The sequence below is a fragment of the Caretta caretta genome, chromosome 3, assembly GCF_965140235.1.
Source record: "Caretta caretta isolate rCarCar2 chromosome 3, rCarCar1.hap1, whole genome shotgun sequence".
Taxonomy (NCBI): Eukaryota; Metazoa; Chordata; order Testudines; family Cheloniidae; genus Caretta; species Caretta caretta.
In genome coordinates, this window is record NC_134208.1 from 139,318,716 (window position 1) to 139,338,570 (window position 19,855).

General features: G+C 40.5%; 1 protein-coding gene across 10 annotated transcripts in view; it reads right to left on the minus strand.

The window, feature by feature from the left end:
* RGS7 (regulator of G protein signaling 7) overlaps positions 1-19,855 on the minus strand; it is a 421,085-nt gene that overhangs the window by 68,651 nt on the left and 332,579 nt on the right. For all 10 annotated transcript variants that reach the window (XM_075126939.1, XM_075126940.1, XM_075126941.1 and 7 more), the window contains one exon: positions 17,683-17,734. In XM_075126939.1, coding sequence (XP_074983040.1) covers positions 17,683-17,734 — 52 coding nt within the window. The remainder of the gene's footprint in view (positions 1-17,682; positions 17,735-19,855) is intronic.

Consider the following 19,855-nt stretch of genomic DNA (forward strand, 5'->3'; position numbering starts at 1 on the left):
ACCAAACCTATTCACCAAACAGCATCATGTGCTAAACTCTAAGTTACATATGGCATATGTGACTGCATAAGTGACAAGATAGGGTCCTAAACATCCTTAGGGCCAATCATGAAGCAAATTCTGCCACCAGCTACAAACTAGTTCAAAGCAGTCAAAAACTGGATTGTCACTGGTGAAAAATCAGAATTTGGCCCATTCATTTTCAGCATCTCTTACAATAAAGCCACAATCTCATTGGAAGTAACCGAATGCAACAGAGTACTTCATAAAAATTACTTGACATAAAAACAAATGATATATAATGTAACAAAGCCTGATTCGTAATCTCAGTTTGCTAAACATGGACTGCAACATACAATCTTATTTTAATGCTTGTATACTTTAACATGATTTTGCAATCAATGTGATTGCCTTCCAGTAAAACAAATTATATAGTTGTAGCACTAACATATGATTTAGAACAGATTGGAGTACCATGGAAAAACAGAGCTTGAGTAGCAACGTTTTTAAAGACCGTATCAATGAGCAATGTTCCACAAATTTAGATGACCAGTAATTTAAATGTACAAGGAAACAGAATAATGCCACACTCAAAGGGATGTCATAGAGCGCTGGACTGGAACCCATAAGACCTGGATTCTAGTCTCATTTCTGCCACTTGAGTACTGGGTGACCTTGGGTAGGTCACTGCATCTCTCTATGCCTCCATTCTCCATCTGTAAAATGGGGATAATGACACTGCCCTGCTGTATAAAGCACTTTGAGGTCTACTGGTGAAAAGTGCCACATAAGAGCTAGGTATTTATATTAGTATGTTTGTTCTCTTCCCCTGAACTTACTTTTCTGTTTGCTTATTTTCAGTAGGGTCGTGCTTTCTGAGGCACCCAACATGCAGTGACGGTTTTTCCAAACTACTAGACATAAGCCCCACTTTAAACCCGCATCTGTCTGGGCAATAAGATAAGAATCTATTTAAAACAATGATAACTCAACTATTCGGCCCATCTACACATCATCTAGGAATGAGCCTCCCATCCCATTTCCATTCCACTTATGCCAGTGGGGCTCACACTATTACTCTAAATATAATAGTGCACACGGTGCTTTGAAGTTGCAGCTTGGGCTGAAGCGTGAACTCTGAAGTCTGGAGCGGGGAGGGGCTTGACAGCCCCAATTCCAGTCCGAGCCACAACTTCAAAGTGCCATCTACACAGCAATTTTTAGCTGACGTTAGCACACCCTGTTAGCACAAGTCTTTGGGCCTGGGTGTAGATGTACCCCTCAACTTCAGTGGGAATTGAGCTAATGAATTGCTATGTTGTTTTTGAAAATCTCACCCACAATAACTGAGTTACAAAATGTGGGCAACTTGACAACTCAGCAGTAAAATCACTGAACATGTCTCACTGATGTATGTTGCCTCTTGGCAACAGCTTTTAAATATATTCAGCCACAATAAGCCATTTTCAGGGTTTAGCCATTTTCAACTCTCAACTGCTTAATTATCATTTAAAGCTCATGTAAAGCCCCTGCGGGGTTCAGTTTTTTTATTTTATTTTTAAAGAAAACCATACAGATAATTATGAGGTTTCACACTATGAACAAGGAAGAGAACTAATTTTATACATTACATACACTCATTTAGTGGAAAATCCACAGCTCCCATTCTAAAAGTTTAAGGCCATGAAGTTAGTTAGTTGCTCAGATAGAGCCTGATCAAGCTTCCACTGGAGTAAGTGACAAAACTCCCACTGATTGCAATGGTACCAGGACTGGGTCTTTGAAGACTACAGACTTGCAACCTGATCTGAACCCAATGGGAATCAACTACAAGTGTTGGGTGCAAGTTAGACTGGAAAAAGGGTTGACTCAGGCCAGGTTCAGATTCAGGCTTTAAAATTAGGCCCAAGAAGATGGCAGGGGAGGGAGGGGGGAGGCAAGGGCCAGTGGCTGGTGGAGGTGGCACCACCAGGGTAGGCAGTGCTGCACTCACATCAGCTGTTTCCAGATGAGGGAGATAGACACACAACATGGCTTACCTGCAAGTGCAGCAGTGTGGCCAGCCAGGACCCTGCAGTGGGCATCCTCTGCCCTGCCCCACCCTGGGCCAAACCCTGACTGCCCAGCATGGAGTATTTTATGGTGCCCTTGCTGCAACAATTCAGGAAACCTGAGGTAGTGATCGGGGGGATCTGTAAGTGGCTATCGATCATGCACCACCACATCATCCCAAGGTCGATGCCCCTCCCACTCTGACCCCCTCCCCGTGCCTGGATTCTTGCAGCAGGGCCAGGCAGGAGGTGGCAGTGGAGGTAAAGAAGACAGGGGTTACTCTGTGTCTGCACAGTGAGGGGGCTGTCCAACCTCCTGACTGCCCTGGCTGTGGTCTGGGTGGTCCAGGGGGCTGCGGCCTCACCAGGGTGTAGGTATTGGTGTCCCTGGGTTCTCTGGGGTGGCTGTGGGGCAGGGAGGGGGAGTAGTGTATGTTTGTGAATAGCAGAAGCACATGGTCCGTTTGCAATGTCACAGCCTCTGCGTCTGACCTTGCAACCCAGCTTGAATCCAATAAAACCCAACTACAAGTGTCAGGTCAGGTCAGATATGACAATGACTTGACATATTTGGGTTTGGATCAGGTTAGGTTACTTGCGGTCTAGTTGGGTTCAGGGTGGGCTTTACAATTAGGCCTAATAACACCTCAATAGAAGACCCCACATAGTAGGATCAGAGGAACCCATCTACACTACTACCATGGGGATGACATTGTTATCTTTATGCAAGATTCCAGTGAATCACTGAGAATTTTAAATCACAAGAAATTGAGGGCCAGGCTGAATGTCTGTGAGGCAGAAGAGAAGGAGAAAATCTTTACAAGAGATTATTTTTAAGTGTGTCTTTCAATGGCATGGTTAAATATTTTTGTGAAAATCTTTTTTCAGCCAAAAATAAAGATTCAATTATACTAACATTTTGTATTGATTTTGCCAAATGGTTTTGATTGGAAAAAAATATAAAAATGATTATGAAATTATGAAAAAAAAACCCTAGCATGGACACTTTATTTGGTTTAAGAGTGCCTGATATAGGTTAATTTAATCACAAACATAAGTCATGAGAATTTACAGATGTTACCTTCACCTATTTCTCAGAATACATGTGCAGCTAATGTTAGCTATAGGACCAAATTCTGGCTTCAGAGTCAATAAGAGTTATATGCATACATTCAGTATTACCAGGGCAAAAGAATAAAAGTTAAAATAAGGTCTACAGAATTCAAACAGATGCTGTCCTGAGGACAGATAAATTAGCAATCTTTGAATGTGCCAGATAAAGGATTAGAGTAAATCTGCACTGCCAATAGACAAATCTGTAACAAGTGCCCAATTTAAGTATCACCACCATTTACAGTACAAATTATTCCATCTTTACGTCACTGATGCTTCTATAAAGCAATTCATTATTTCTGGTCTCTAGGATGCTTACTTAACTCAGGTTTCATTTTCCACTTAAGCATAAAAAACAAAATGCCAATTTTTATGTGAACAAACTGGGCACAATAACTTTCATCATTTAGTCTCAAGTATCTACAATGCAATTACACCCTCTTACATAAGTCTGGAGATGTTCAGTTATCTCAGGCTTCAATGGTTTTGGAGTTCCCCATGGCCGTATACCACTCCCAAATAAAATCACTCCCATGTCTTTTGTTAGCTCCCTATTAATAGACTAGCAGATTTAATTTTCATATTAATAATGAAACAGTCAAATCAGTTTAGTTTATTCAAAGCAGTGATTTGAAAGTAATTCTGAAAATTGTGAATTATATTTATAAATCTTTATATTTATTCTTTCTATAAGAAATTACATTACTTATATGGATAAAGGCCAGGATTTAAACCTAGATTAACAATGCATTTATAGTAATGCAACAGCAAACAGATGTTTAAAAACAGCTATTTGGGTCACATTTGATTAGAAAGTTCCAGAGAACTTTTCCTATGCACATTTATGAAAACGTTGGCAAACAACCTGGACAGGCTGCAGAAGAGAATTCTCAGCTATAACTTCTTGTTCTTATAACCTAAGTGCCACAGTTACGAGACAGAAAAAAATTACAGTTCTGTGTTAAAGAGCCTTGCACTTTGGAGTTACTCTTGGGACCAGGGACTATGAAAAGCTGCCTCTCCTCCTATATTCTGCTGACCTGGTTAACATCAGCTAAGGCATGTCAATTGCTGATTCCTAAGATAAAGGTTCACTAAGACAGGTAGAAGGACAGCAGAGGTCTCGCACCGATGGACAGCCTTCCATGTGGTCGTCTACCTGCATCAAAATTTGGCAGGCTTCAGGACAAAACACAGGGCATCTTGGTTCCAGCAAGCTTTGAACGGAGACTTTCACTGAATCATTTATGTGTCAGAGGTGGTTCCTAGTGACTAATGTAGTTCTGCACAGCAATACAATGGGGTTTGAATTCACAGAATCTAGAACTGGGAAAAAACCTTGTAGGTCTAGTCCAACTCCATGCTAATACCCATTTGCTCCCTTGAACACATGTACTAGCATTTTGTCCAGTCTCATTTTGTGTGTGCCGAGCATCAGGGCTTTCCCATTGTGGGTTTAATCTACATGCTAATAGATTATCATTTTAGCCAGTCCTTACACCAAGCTACTGGCTAGGATATTCTGTATATGCTGCCAATTTCTATAGCATTCAGTTGTTTTACATTAAAAAGATACAGAACTGCAACACTGTTCAGGTACAACAACGTTAACACGATGCTGTACCTAGTAAGGGAGACTTAAGGACCCAGTAGTTAGGGCACAAAACTGAACAGAAGTCTGGAGACTAAGATCTCATTCCAGTTGACTCTGTCTGACCCTGGGCAAGTCACTTACATTTGTATCTTAGTTTTCTCACCAGTAAAATGAGGTTAAATGCTACTTACTTAGCTTTGTAAAGTTGTGTGAGATCCCTGGAAGAAAATCACTACCCAAAAGCTAATGGTTATTTTATCATTACTAATGACTAGGAACAATGGGCTAAAAGTATGAAAGATTGCATTTGTCAGTAAGATTTTATCAAGGTGTGGATGTCTCCCAAGAGAAGTGTTCAAGCCCCACAGCTCGATATATAAAATTGGACAGTGCAAGACACTAATACCAGTAATACCATTCTAAGAACCAAACCTACAACGTCAGGGAGATGGGTCAGATGACCTAAGAGGTCTTATTCCCAGCTGTGGATTCTATGAATTCAAACTGTATTGCTATGCAGAGCCATATTACTCATCCACAAGTAGCACTGAGGAACTACATTTTAAGAAACAAATTTCTATTAATGCTTCAGAATATTCATGCTCTGCTGCCATGCCTGCTCCAAGCCACTGGCTCATATTTATGGACTGATTTTTCAGAGATGCTGGACCCAGGCAGCTCCCACTGAAGTCAGTGCAAGCTGTGGGTGCTCAATAGTTCTCAAAACAGGTTGCTTATGGTTTGGCAGTTTTCCTAGGACCCTTGCTTGAGATCTGGTTAAAAAAATTACAGAGGTTTACTCTGAATGCTTCCCACTTGCCAAATTATTCAGTGGAAAGAGATTAGTAAAATGACTGCCTACTAGAGAAAGAAAGTTTGAGACAACAGGTCAAGTTTTCAAACAGGCATTTTAAAGTGTGAATGCAAAATAAGTAGACAAACACGTTCCACATGGAAAATTAAGCTGAACAAAAGTGTGGCTTATGATTGCAATTGCCTGTCTGTGCTTGCATTTACCTAGTATAAGTTATGTTCTGCAGATGCAACTGAGGTATGACAGGCCAAGTTCAGCAGTACCATGACTGAATTTAGCTCTGATTGGGAAAGACAATATCTCTAGAAAGAAAAACTCTGGAAAAGAAAATTGCCACTTGAATTCGGCAGGGCAATGCAAAAAGATAGACTTTTTTTTGCCTTCTCTCCCATTTCATAAAGAATCCCTGATAGCTGAAGCTTTCAGTCTCCACTTTACTGAGAGAAAGAGAGAGAGAGAGAGAAAAGTGGTATACTGCCACTGGGGATTATTTCCTTATTTTATTGTAATTCAGCCTGGATAAAAGAGTAATGAACATTCATAGTAGGCAGGTGAGGTAATATCTTTTAGTGGATCAACTTCAATTTGTGAAAAAGACATGGTCTCAAGCTACACATTTTTTCAGGTCTAGGAAAGATGCTCAGAGAGCCACAGATAAACACAAGGTGGAACAGATTGTATCACTTAAGTAGTTAATATATATTTTAAGAGACTATTCAAGGTGAAGCAGCCAGTTAAATCCTTTGCAGTCATAAGGACATAAAATGGGAGTTAATAGGTTACAGATTGTTGTAATAAGACATAAATTCAGTGCCTTTATTAAGACCATGATTTATAATGTCTAGCAAAATGATGAATTTAAGTTCCTAGCCTCATATTTTGAGGTGTTGTGCAGGCTTCCTTTGAGGATGAGGACTGAGAGGTCAGATATGGAGTGATCATTTTGTGAGAAGTGCTTGCCCATGGGTGATATGGTGTTTTTGTCTTTTATCATTTTGCTGTGTGAGTTAATTCAATAGAAGATCTGTGGAGCTTGAAAGCTTGTCTCTTTCACCAACAGAAGTTGGCTCAATGCTCTTCCCAAAAATCAAGAATTTTTTTTAAACTCATTATTCAGGTGAAGCGCATATTTGCGATTCTGAAAATGCAAAAGTAGAATTTCGCTGCAAGTACACATGTGGAATTTGATGGATATCTTTTATATAAGGCCAAATTATGCTTAGAGTTATAGAAGTTGCACAAGAAGTTTAGTTAGTGTCACCTTCAGATTTCTGATCCACAGATTTTCCTTTTGTTTGACAGATAAGGATAACAAAAGGTCTGTTCTCTACAGGTACATTTGAATTAAAATAGAGACAAACAGCACATGAGAGAAAGCTAAAGGTTATTGGTTATATCAATGGGGAAGTGAAGCTCTGTATTGAAGCTATTGATAGCTTGTCCTGTCAACTGCCCTGTCAAGTAAATTCCAAGCTCTCTCAAAATTTTGTACAGATATATTTGATCTTTGCCAGCATGAAACTGTATGCCAATTTAGTTTTACATCTGTTTCTCTATTTTTTACCCAGATCTGCATTTTTGTAACCAAATGCAAAACACTGAACTAATCTGTTAACAAGATGAAAAACTTAAATGAATTTTTGTAAGAAGAGAATACCATTGAGGGACATTCTGAACTATCCATTCATTTCTGATTCTCCACATAGTATTCTTTGTCTGGCATTCTGTAACATTTAACTCACTAGCATTTGTAGTTGACTGCAGCCTATTTGCTTGGTTGTTTTTATAGTCTTCTAACCTCATGTCTTCTACCTGCTAAATTCCCTGCCCCCCTGCACACACGTGAAGAAGCAAGTACCTCACCAGCCCAAGTCTGACACATGAACTTTCATATCACTTTACAACCATTTTTTTTCTTTTCAGTCAGAATCAGTGGAGTCCTGAAAATCCAGTTCCTTCCTTTGACTCTCCAGAACCCAAGCCTGCAATCTCCTGCCCATTCTATCTCTGTGAACTTATCCTGTCCTCATCTTCTATAATCTTCCCTCTCTTCTATCCTACAACAGCAGTGATGCCACTATCAATCAATATCCACTTATTTAATCCCTTTCCCCAATTTTTTCCCTTTCCCACTAACCAAGCACCTAAAAACCTTCTTCAGCTATTTGAATGGCCAGTGTCTTGAGAAACAGTGGTGTCTTCCTGGTCTAACATAATTAGAGCTAGAAATAACAATAATATTTCACACTTTAATAGCACCTTTCATCTGAGAATCTCAGTACACTTAGCACACATTAGTTTAGCCTCACAACACCCTTGTGAAGAATTATTTGCATTGTACAGATAAGGAAGATGAAATACAGTCTATGATTTACACAGGTCATACCGAACGCCTGTGGTACATCCAGCAGTATAACTCTTCCTCCAGAACTCTCTCAAGAACAACAAGTCCTAACTCAGATGCTGGTAGCTTTCTCTCCCTCAAACACTATGGACATCCTGCTTTGCCTTGGCTTCTCTCCCAATCTCTATTACATTCAATCTGTCACCGTTTCTTACTCTCTGCTTTTCTCATCCGCCAGAACTTCCCAACTGAGTTGGGCAAGTTACGGCACCTACTGGCAGAGCCTGACTGGGGATAGAAGGCCATGTACTGCAGGAATGGCAGTGCCATTGATGTGTTACTACCTAAAGAGGAGCAAGTTGAAAGCTCCCAGACAGGAGAGGAAGAGGATGAAAGGGTGCAGTGCATGCTCCCTATAGAGCAGATCTCAAGGTTCTGTCTGGTTCCAGGAAAGTGGGACCATTACCAGACTCTGACCCAACAACTTGTCCTCTCTGGTGATGCTATACCCCTGCACAGGGGAGCACAAATTATTGCTTTCTCATGAGATCAAGTGTCCTAGGGAAAGGGCAAAGAGGCTCCCTGTGCTGCCTTCCACACAGAGCACCCACGCAGAGGAAGCCACCCCAGATTGATAGCCTAAACCAGGGGTAGTCAATAGGTGGATCATTGGCCAAATCCAGACCGTCAGACACTTTTGAACAGACCCCAACATCTTTTTTACTTATTATCATCATTATTGTTTGGAGTTTTTTATTGTTTTCTCCAGAGTCTGGACCTTGACTATACCTTTACTAAGAAATTTGGACCTTGATAAAAAATAATTGACTACCCCTGGCCTACACTGTAATTGGTAAAAGCCTCTCATCCTAACCACTACTATTCCCTGGACTTCACCTCTAGTGCAGAAGAAGCTGCATATTCTTTTAGACTCAGGAATCTTTTGTTTTTCACGTTGCCTAGATCTATATATTTGCCTACCATCACCCACAAAATACTGTCCTGTTCACAGCAGACACTATCTCAACCCCTTTGCTGAAGCTCTTATGCATGTCTTCCTCTCTTCTTGGCCTGAACTAGTGGAATAATTTCCTTTATGGACTTCTTCAGTCCATACTACTAATTCTTCTAACTTTGTTTTGTCCAAAATATACCAGCTAATCGCCTCATTTATACCATAAAATGGGAACACATTACCTGACCTTTAGTCCATTTCAGGAACCAGTACATTACCTCTCTCACAGACTTAAAACATTTGCCCCCCCCCCCCCCACTGAGCACTGCCCAACTCCCTTTCTGAAATTATCATTGTAATTCAGCCCATTCCACTGTTTCCAACTTGTTTCTTCACATTCAAAGGCACATATCTGTCTCCTTTTGTCCCCATAATCCAGAACAGCTTCCCCATCTCGTTTTACCTATTTGAAGATTCCCTGATAGCTCATATCCATCTCTTCTCTTGAACTACAGCTCCTAACTCTAGAACAAAAATTAAATCCCCTCCAACTCTCACTTTTCCTCTGCTCAATCCATTCTATAATTTCACCCACTTCTATTCACCTTTCTCCTGAAACATTTCTTATTACCGCCTCCTCCTCCTCCCTCCAAAATACTGTTTTCTACATTGTTACAATTATTTGTTGTATTTACATAGACTGTAATTACCTGTGAACCTTGGAAATTTTATCTGCCTTTTATCTTTCTTATATATCACATTTAAACAAGAGAATGTGGGAGAATTAAATTCCTCAAATTTCCAACAGCTGTGAGTCACTAAACCCAAGAAAGGAATTGACAAGCCTCATGAGAATTGATGCCATATGCACATGGATTAACATTTATTAGATTTGGCCAAACTGAGATGAACCCTGATCCGTCTGACTATGAACATAAATAGCCTCAGTATTTCATAAACTCTCAATGACACAAAAGTGTTTTTAATTTGCCAGAAAACCTCTATTAATCTACTAAATTAAATTTTAAATAAGAGGGGAAGTGGGCATATAACAGTTTAATTTGCAGAATAAATTGTTGTATCAGAGTACAAGTATGTTCAGCCATTAGTGCGCTCACTCACTCTAGAGCAACAATATAAAGCAGAGCCAGCTTTCTAAACTGTGAAATCATAGTTTTAATAGCCACATGAACAAGCCATAAGACAGGAACTCTATCCAATACAGAGAGGATGCAGAACTACTCAAACTCCACCAACAATCTAAATTACTGCAAAGGATCCACACCTTTACTTAAGCACCAAGTCCTGCTGAATTCAGTGGAACTTTGCATGGGAGAAACTTTCCAGCATGGTTGGGTCCCACTGTACATAACTTTAAAACTGAAACAATCAGTTAAATGAAAGCCAAGGACTTACAGGTTTAAACATGACTAGTGATTCTGGGTGCCTAATCTGAGACATTTTAAAGGACCTTGATTTTCAGAGGTTGAATGCTCAGCACTTTCTGAATCATAGAATCATAGAATATCAGGGTTGGAAGGGACCTCAGGAGGTCATCTAGTCCAACCCTCTGTTCAAAGCAGGACCGATCCCCGACTAAATCATCCCAGCCAGGGCTTTGTCAAGCCTGACCTTAAAAATATCTAAGGAAGGAGATTCCACCACCTCCCTAGGTAACACTTTTCAGTGTTTCACCACCCACCTAGTGAAAAAGTTTTTCCTAATATCCAACCTAAATCTCCCCCACTGCAACTTGAGACCATTACTCCTTGTTCTGTCATCTGCTACCACTGAGAACAGTCTAGAGCCATCCTCTTTGGAACCCCCTTTCAGGTAGTTGAAAGCACCTATCAAATCCCCCCTCATTCTTCTCTTCTGAAGACTAAACATCCCCAGTTCCCTCAGCCTCTCCTCATAAGTCATGTGTTCCAGTCCCCTAATCATTTTTGTTGCCTTCCGCTGGACTCTTTCCAATTTTTCCACATCCTTCTTGTAGTGTGGGGCCCAAAACTGGACACAGTACTCCAGATGAGGCCTCACCAATGTCGAATAGAGGGGAACGATCACGTCCCTCGATCTGCTCGCTATGCCCCTACTTATACATCCCAAAATGCCATTGGCCTTCTTGGCAACAAGGGCACACTGTTGACTCATATCCAACTTCTCGTCCACTGTAACCCCTAGGTCCTTTTCTGCAGAACTGCTGCTGAGTCATTCGGTCCCTAGTCTGTAGTGGTGCATTGGATTCTTCTGTCCTAAGTGCAGGACTCTGCACTTGTCCTTGTTGAACCTCATCAGATTTCTTTTGGCCCAATCCTCCAATTTGTCTAGGTACCTCTGTATCCTATCCCTACCCTCCAGCGTATCTACCTCTCCTTCCAGTTTAGTGTCATCTGCAAACTTGATGAGGGTGCAATCCACACCATCCTCCAGATCATTAATGAAGATATTGAACAAAACCGGCCCCAGGACCAACCCCTGGGGCACTCCACTTGATACCAGCTGCCAACTAGACATGGAGCCATTTATCACTACCCGTTGAGCCCGACAATCTAGCCAGCTTTCTATCCAACTTATAGTCCATTCATCCAGCCCATACTTCTTTAACTTGCTGGCAAGAATACTGTGGGAGACCGTGTCAAAAGCTTTGCTAAAGTCAAGGAACAACACGTCCACTGTTTTCCCTTCATCCACAGAGCCAGTTATCTCATCACTGAAGGCAATTAGATTAGTCAGGCATGACTTGCCCTTGGTGAATCCATGCTGACTGTTCCTGATCACTTTCCTCTCCTCTAAGTGCTTCAGAATTGATTCCTTGAGGACCCGCTCCATGATTTTTCCAGGGACTGAGTTGAGGCTGACTGGCCTGTAGTTCCCAGGATCCTCCTTCTTCCCTTTTTTAAAGATGGGCACTACATTAGCCTTTTTTCAGTCATCTGGGACCTCCCCCGATTGCCATGAGTTTTCAAAGATAATGGCCAATGGCTCTGCAATCACATCTGCCAACTCCTTTAGCACTCTCGGATGCAACGCATCCAGCCCCATGGACTTGTGCTCGTCCAGCTTTTCTAAATAGTCCCGAACCACTTCTTTCTCCACAGAGGGCTTGTCACCTCCTCCCCATGCTGTGCTGCCCAGTGCAGTAGTCTGGGAGCTGACCTTGTTCGTGAAGACAAAGGCAAAAAAAGCATTGAGTACATTAGCTTTTTCCACATCCTCTGTCACTAGGTTGCCTCCCTCATTCAGTAAGGGGCCCACACTTTCCTTGACTTTCTTCTTGTTGCCAACATACCTGAAGAAACCCTTCTTGTTACTCTTAACATCTCTTGCTAGCTGCAATTCCAGGTGTGATTCGGCCTTCCTGATTTCACTCCTGCAAGCCCAAGCAATATTCTTATATTCATCCCTGGTCATTTGTCCAATCTTCCACTTCTTGTAAGCTTCTTTTTTGTATTTAAGAGCAGCAAGGATTTCACTGTTAAGCCAAGCTGGTCGCCTGCCATATTTACTATTCTTTCTACACATCGGGATGGTTTGTCCCTGTAACCTCAATAAGGATTCTTTAAAATACAGCCAGCTCTCCTGGACTCCTTTCCCCCTCATGTTATTCTCCCAGGGGATCTTGCCCATCAGTTCCCTGAGGGAGTCAAAGTCTGCTTTTCTGAAGTCCAGGGTCTGTATTCTGCTGCTCTCCTTTCTTCCTTGTGTTAGGATCCTGAACTTGACCATTGCACGGTCACTGCCTCCCAGGTTCCCATCCACTTTTGCTTCCCCTACTAATTCTTCCCGGTTTGTGAGCAGCAGGTCAAGAAGAGCTCTGCCCCTAGTTGGTTCCTCCAGCACTTGCACCAGGAAATTGTCCCCTACATTTTCCAAAAACTTCCTGGATTGCCTGTGCACTGCTGTATTGGTCTCCCAGCAGATATCAGGGTGATTGAAGTCTCCCATGAGAACCAGGGCCTGCGATCTAGTAACTTCTGCGAGTTGCCGGAAGAAAGCCTCGTCCACCTCATACTGCTCTCTTACATACAGTGCAACTCCCCGACCTTTTCTGCCCTTTCTGTCCTTCCTGAACAGCTTATATCCATCCATGACAGTACTCCAGTCATGTGAGTTATCCCACCAAGTCTCTGTTATTCCAATCACATCATAATTCCTTGACTGTGCCAGGACTTCCAGTTCTCCCTGCTTGTTTCCCAGGCTTCGTGCATTTGTATATAGGCACTTGAGGTAACCTGCTGATTGCCCCTCTTTCTCAGTATGAGGCAGGAGCCCTCCCATCTCACGCGCTCCTACTCGTGCCTCCTCCCGGTATCCCACTTCTCCACTTACCTCAGGGCTTTGGTCTCCTTCCCCCGGTGAACCTAGTTTAAAGCCCTCCTTATTGAAAATTAGGAGGGCTTCTTAGATGTCTCAGTTTGAGCATCCAAAAAGTGGGCAGCTAGTCACCTTCAAAATGGATGCCAAGATATTTCACCTTGATACAAGATAAAAGTCTAAAGCCTGTAACAGTAGCAGGGTTCACATCACTTCCCTATAGCACTGCTCTAGGAATTGGCCAGCCGCCTCCTGAAATATATTTTTGGAATTTTTTTTAAAGGATGTGTCAAGAAAGGACATCATCTGTTTTACACACATGGCCTGTAGCTAAACCTTTATCATGAAAATATTTTATACCCTTAGCTAACACAAAGCAGAAAATGAAGTGACATTGTTGAATAGATTTTAACATATTCTATAAAGGATTAAAAAAGAATTTATTTTTGGAGTTAACTTGGTAATGAAGGAACAAATGCAATGTCTCAACCTCATTTCATTTCTATCTTAAGGGTTAATGATTTTATTGTTACTGTTCTTCATCATGGGCAGCAGTACAGCACTGGGTGAGTAATGGTAGGCGTGCCTGCCTTTATTTAAAGAGAAACTACATTTACTTTTTTTTCTTTTTTACAATTAGTATAAGATTTTCATTGGCTTGTAAAATTGTATCAATCACCAATAAAGTTGTTTACATTGTCATTAACTCTGATAGACAAAGATTATTGAAGAAGTGTCCTTCTTGCTTGTTTGATAGGGGACTGATTCTCAGAGGCACGGGATACCTGCCTCTTCTATTAATTTTAGGTGGAGCTGCAAGTGCACAGGGCTGCTCAGGATCTGGCCCATAGTCTGTAACAAAGGAAATACCACTGAACATTCTACTGCATGACAGAGTGTGGAGATACTCACAATGGCTTTAATGTAAGTTTATTAAAAATTGGTTTAATTACCTACATTTTCTATACATCATTTACTAGTAAATAACAGAACTACTGTGAAAGTCTGCAGCATCTCTTTTGAATTCTTTTGGGGTGAAATTTGCCTTTCTGCAGAGGGCCCATTGAGTACCATAAATCCCCTAAGACCTTTAAGACACTGAAATCCTACTTAAGGCCTATTTTGCCCTCAAAATAGGACTTCAGGGGTTCATAGAACTTTTGTGGGTCTTCTGCAGAACGGTGAATTTCAATCTTATTGATTAGCACTTCCTTTGTTACAAACTATCAGTGCAATCTTGCAAGTGGTCTGCATTCAGAACTCCCACTATATTCAATATATGTAATTAAACAGACTACGATAAAAAATCATAAATACAATATGAACCCTTACGCTTCAGGATATAAAACAACTTCTAACTGCCTGGGATTGGGAAGAAGTTTACCCAATACGGATATTATTGCAAAGTTGTCCACTGTGAGAGTTTTAGACCTTCCTCTGAAAAATCTACTACTGGCCAATTTTGAAGATGGATCAGTGCATTAGATGTACCACTGGTCTGATCTGGTATTGCCATTCTTCTGTTCCAAGAGGAAGTTATGAGCAGAGCACTCATTGGATGAGGCCCTAAATGCTATGCAGTAAAATGTCAGCTCTCCTTCAGAAACACCAGAAGCATTCATAGTTTAAAAATGACTGGTAAGTAAAAATAATGCTTTGAACATACCTGGGTTCTTTGATTTTTTTTAATGACCGTATTTTCGTTTACAGCCACTGTAATCAATGGAGTAAGTTATTTCTTAGCATGACTAATAATGTTAGAAACTTACCCTTAATTTTTAACTGTCTAGCTTTGTCACCATCTTGAGTGCAGAAATCCTACAGGCATCAACTGAGTGTTTAAAAATATGTGGGCCCTAAGGTCCAAGAATTAAACACTGCAGTCTTAGAATTTAGCTAATCTTGAAAAAAGATTTCTTGTTAGCTATCATAGCTTGGTGATCCAGTTATCTGGACTGAGATTGCATCTGTTTGCTCAAATCATTGCTGTATGTTCAGCAGAAAATCTCAACACCCTTCCAGGCCATGCATGGTGATAGACCCTAATAAGCAAAAGGGTTAACATACCATGGAAAACCATTAAAAACTCAGCACTCCACAACACAGGATTTCTAATTTCCTTTAAAATCATGGCCTTCCTATGCTAAAAACAGGAAACTGAGCTGTGTAGTGGTAAAGTCTATATGATAACTGGAGGAGCCTAGCAAAAATAAACTCTCCTGGCACATCACTATGTGGAGGTTCTGATGCCCTGGAGAATCTCTCTCTCTTCACCCACCCCTCTCCCCTGCCCAAATTGTTAATTCTGATTCTGACTCTGCGGTTTCTTTCTTAATCTGCATTATTGCTTTTTCTCAGCTGGTCACTTTAATAAGGCAGCTAGACATTGTACCTCCCCATCAACATCAGTGGATAGTAATAACAACTTTCTCAGGCTGACTTCAGGCTCATACCTACTATTAGAGAGTGAAGGGTCCCAACAGACATTTTTAGCATATTTATTAACTCCCCCAGTTATCCCATAGGCTTTTTCTGGTGAACAGCTCGGTTTCCCTTGGAAACATGTTTCATAATTTTCTGGTATTCCATAACCAAGGAGACTGTGGATAGATTGGACAACCCTTAAAGGAAAGCTGTGAAAAACTGCTAAGAAAGAAAGAAAGAAAGAAAGAAAGAAAGAAAGAAAGAAAGAAAGAAAGAAAGAATTATTACGTGCTGAATCAAATATCTTCCTGCCTGAGTGACTAATCACAGCTGTCTAAATATTAGATTCATAACAATATCCTGGACTTCCATTGTGCTAGTGGTTTACAAGTAGTTTTACCCGCATTGTACACAGGGCTAACTGAGGCCTGGAGAGGCTATCATCAGCATTTTCAGACTTGGGAATTGTTGGTGCTGATCACTTCTGAAAATCGGGCTAGCTATTTAGATGCCTAACTTTAGGCACCTCGGTTTTAAATTGTTGGATTTAGTGATTTACCCAAAAATCACACAAGTCAACTGAGAAGATAAGAACAGAATGTTAGATTGACTGTCAACCTTAGACAGTTTCCAGTAGCCCACAGCTCTCCAATACTGAGGTTGAACACACTGTAGTGCATACCACCTTGAATTTCCAAAGCATTCAGCTAAGATATTTTTTTAAAAATGGGTGCCTGAAGTTAGGATATTTAGTCACCAAAATAAATGGGCTGTTTTTCCAGAAGTCCTGAGTACCCCACAGCTCCCATTAAAATGAATGGGAGCTATTGGTTGATCAGTTTCACGGATAACCAGGACACTTAATTTGGTGCATACATGTGGACATAGGAACCTAACTTTAGATACTCATTTTTGAAAAATCTTGGCTTCAGTCATTTTATAGTGTTTTTTTTTTACCAACTATGCCCAGATTTTCAAATGTAAGTACACATAAATAACGGCACATCTAATTTATGTGTGTAAATGGCAAGCATGGCTAGGGTGGCCCTGACACCTCCTCAGAATATAGGATTTCCACGTCCCTGCCTATATAACCCCTCTTCCTTCCTGCATCAGCCTGCCCATGTGGCCCTGCCCTATCTTAGCCCACACACGCAGCCCCACCCCCTTCCATGTCAGCCCCCTGCACTAGCCCATCCCCTGCATGACTCTGCCCCGGTGTGTGAGCCTTCTTGCATTGGTCCACCCATGCTTGTACCACTGCATACGGAGGTGCCACATTAGCCCCCGCCCCTCTGGCATCCTCCTCCATCCACAGTCTCTTCCTATTTTCTACTCTCATTTTCAATGGACAAAGCCATGTCCAGTTCTAAGTCTCTACTGGACAGGAACAGTACGGCAGAACTCTAGGACTGTCCGACTTTAAACTGGACAAATGGCCTCCTTACATATGGCAGGAAATAACATATTGTACACAGTTATGGCCATTCCCATCCATGCGAACCTGAATGTATGCACACATATTTGTGTGGCCATGTGTACGAAAAAATAACTACAAAAAGAACAGGTGTACTTGTGGCACCTTTGTGACCTGTTCTTTTTGCGGATACAGACTAACATGGCTGCTACTCTGGAACAAATAACTGATTTCCACATGTGCACTGATACATACATGCACATATATTTGAAAGTTTGGCCCACTATGAGTTTTAAGAGTCCTAACTGGGTTACTTGCATGTGTTTGAATCTCATCAGCAAGGAAGAATCACTACTTTTAAAGTACCTTCTGTTTCACTGAGACTTTGTCACCATATGTATTTACAACGTGCACAGCAATGCAATGCTATTTTTGTATTCCTGGATCACATTCATATTTGACCTCTGACTTAATAAACTTTGTAAAATCAAAGCCAACCTTGAGCTGAGCATCAGCAGTTCTTGCACTGGGATTGAACAAGACACCAACAGTGTTTTTAATGGTTGGATGGCTAAACAAGACAGCCTTTAATAATGTTTTTATACATACAATACAAGACTCCTGATAGAAAGAGAATAGATATCCACACTGACCATAGTCTGTATTTTCCGGCTCCCAACAATTTGATGGCCAAAAATAGGGTGTCTATAGAATAAAACAAAATAAAACAAAAAAGCAGGGAATTCAGGTTAGACAAAGCAAGCATTATACAATTCCTAGACTGACACTGTTTTGTAAAGGTTATTTATGCTTTCTTGGGAAATCCACTGTACTGTAAATCCAGCAATTTTGAAATAGGCATCAAAATGGCAAATTACTTTTGTATGCTTATTTATGGTATTTGTGTAGTGTTCCAGAATGGCAGATAAGAAGAATGAAGTATTATTATTATTGAAAAACTACGGAACAGGTAAAGGGCAGCCCTACTTTCCCCAGGAACATGCTCACATCGACCTGAAGTATCAACGTTTAGAGGTGAGAAGTTTTTGCATTCTTTATGACCCATTCAATCTCTGATTTTGCAGAACTTGTGATTAATATATGTTAAGGTTCTAGGCAACTCACTAGTAGATATTTATTAGAGCTGGTCAAAAAGGACAGGCTGTTTTCACACAAATATTCAAAATTTCAAAGTTGTATTACTGTCAAGGCCTTCAAAATGCACTTCTTTATTTTTCCATTAAAAAAATATCTAAAATGTTATTGACTTTTTTCTTTCATTGCAAACTAAATTAATTTTTTTATTTCAATAGAATTTTGTTTACATCGTTGGGGAAGATATCTTTAAGAGTTATTAATATTTTGTAAGTAATGAAGAAAATAATTCATTTTTGAAAAAGACTATTTCAATGAAAAACCTTGTTCGATGAAAAAATCAGACAGCTCTAGTATTTATATACACACAATATTCATATGTATACACGAATATGAAATTTGAGATGTCATATTAGTATAGTCAAATGTCAGTATTGGTGTTGGTTTGAGCCTGCATTTGGGGAGAAAGAAGGAACTCTTCTGGGATATCCCTTCGTTTTACTATGTATTTCCAGCCACCATCATCAAAGGCCTCACAGCACAATGAATCTGGTTTGATGACTTCAGAACCCATCAATGTTGCCCAGGGGTCATCACATTTTATTTCACAGGGAAGATCTTTTTGCAGAATAATGGCCTTTTGTCCAATTGAGAAATTTTCACAAAATATTTGTTTTTGAATTGTTTCCCCTGATGGAACTGGAAAATGAAAAATGTTGTCTTTTTTTAGAGTGGATTTTTTGTTTGTTTGTTTTATTTTTCCTTCCCTTCCCTCTCTCTGTTTTTCCTCATCCACCCACACCTTTTCAGTGGTACAATGGAAAACAACGAGAGAAAAGGTGGTGAAAGAGAAAAAGGCGGAAAGTGAAAAGTGAAAAAGCAAAATGAAAAAAACAAAATTTCCAAAAAAAATGGTCAAAACTAAAAATTTCTGATTAAAATGTTCATGAAATATTGCTACTAAATGAAAAATCGTTCCCCCTGCAGAATTAAAATGCCTTTGAAATATTTCACAGGAATATATTTTCCATTTGTCTGTCATTGCTAATTAATTGGTATTCACAGTTCTAGAGCTCTGATGTTAATTTACATTACAACTCATTGCATAAACTGAGGATCATTTTGCCAGGTTCCAATGATTAAATGTTAATCTTAAATAATGGCAGCCCACCCTGGGGAGAGACTCAGAGAGCCTTTCTCATAGCACTCCCATGCATGGCGGTAAACAGACATGCCCTCCCACCCAAAAATCCATGCACAACTCTATGCCTAAATTAGCAGAAGCATATGCTAATCCTTTTTTAATAGATGCAGCAGGGCCCACTAATAAATATGTTTCCTCAAGGTATTTGGCAGCATCATGCCTGCTTTATCCATATGGAGACATACTGACTCTAGGCATGCCACTCTCAAAGCACACACCTTCCCAGTCCCTGAGTCTGCATGGCTGTAAATGCAGGAGTCTGAATTTAGCCCTAAAGCTGTACTAAAACAAGCTAACAGTGATATCACCCAGAGTCTTGGACAGCAATCCCTTGAGTGGAACTGGATATGTGTAAGCCATATGTTGCAGCTTTTCTCTCTTAGCCAACAAACAGTTCTTCCAGACAGAGCAATAACATTGTCCTTTTCTTAAATGGATGCTATAGGTCTTAGTCTTATCTCAAATATGTGACACGCCTCTTTGCATCTCTGCAATTCAAGTATTTAGTTTATATCCTTTTCCTTCCT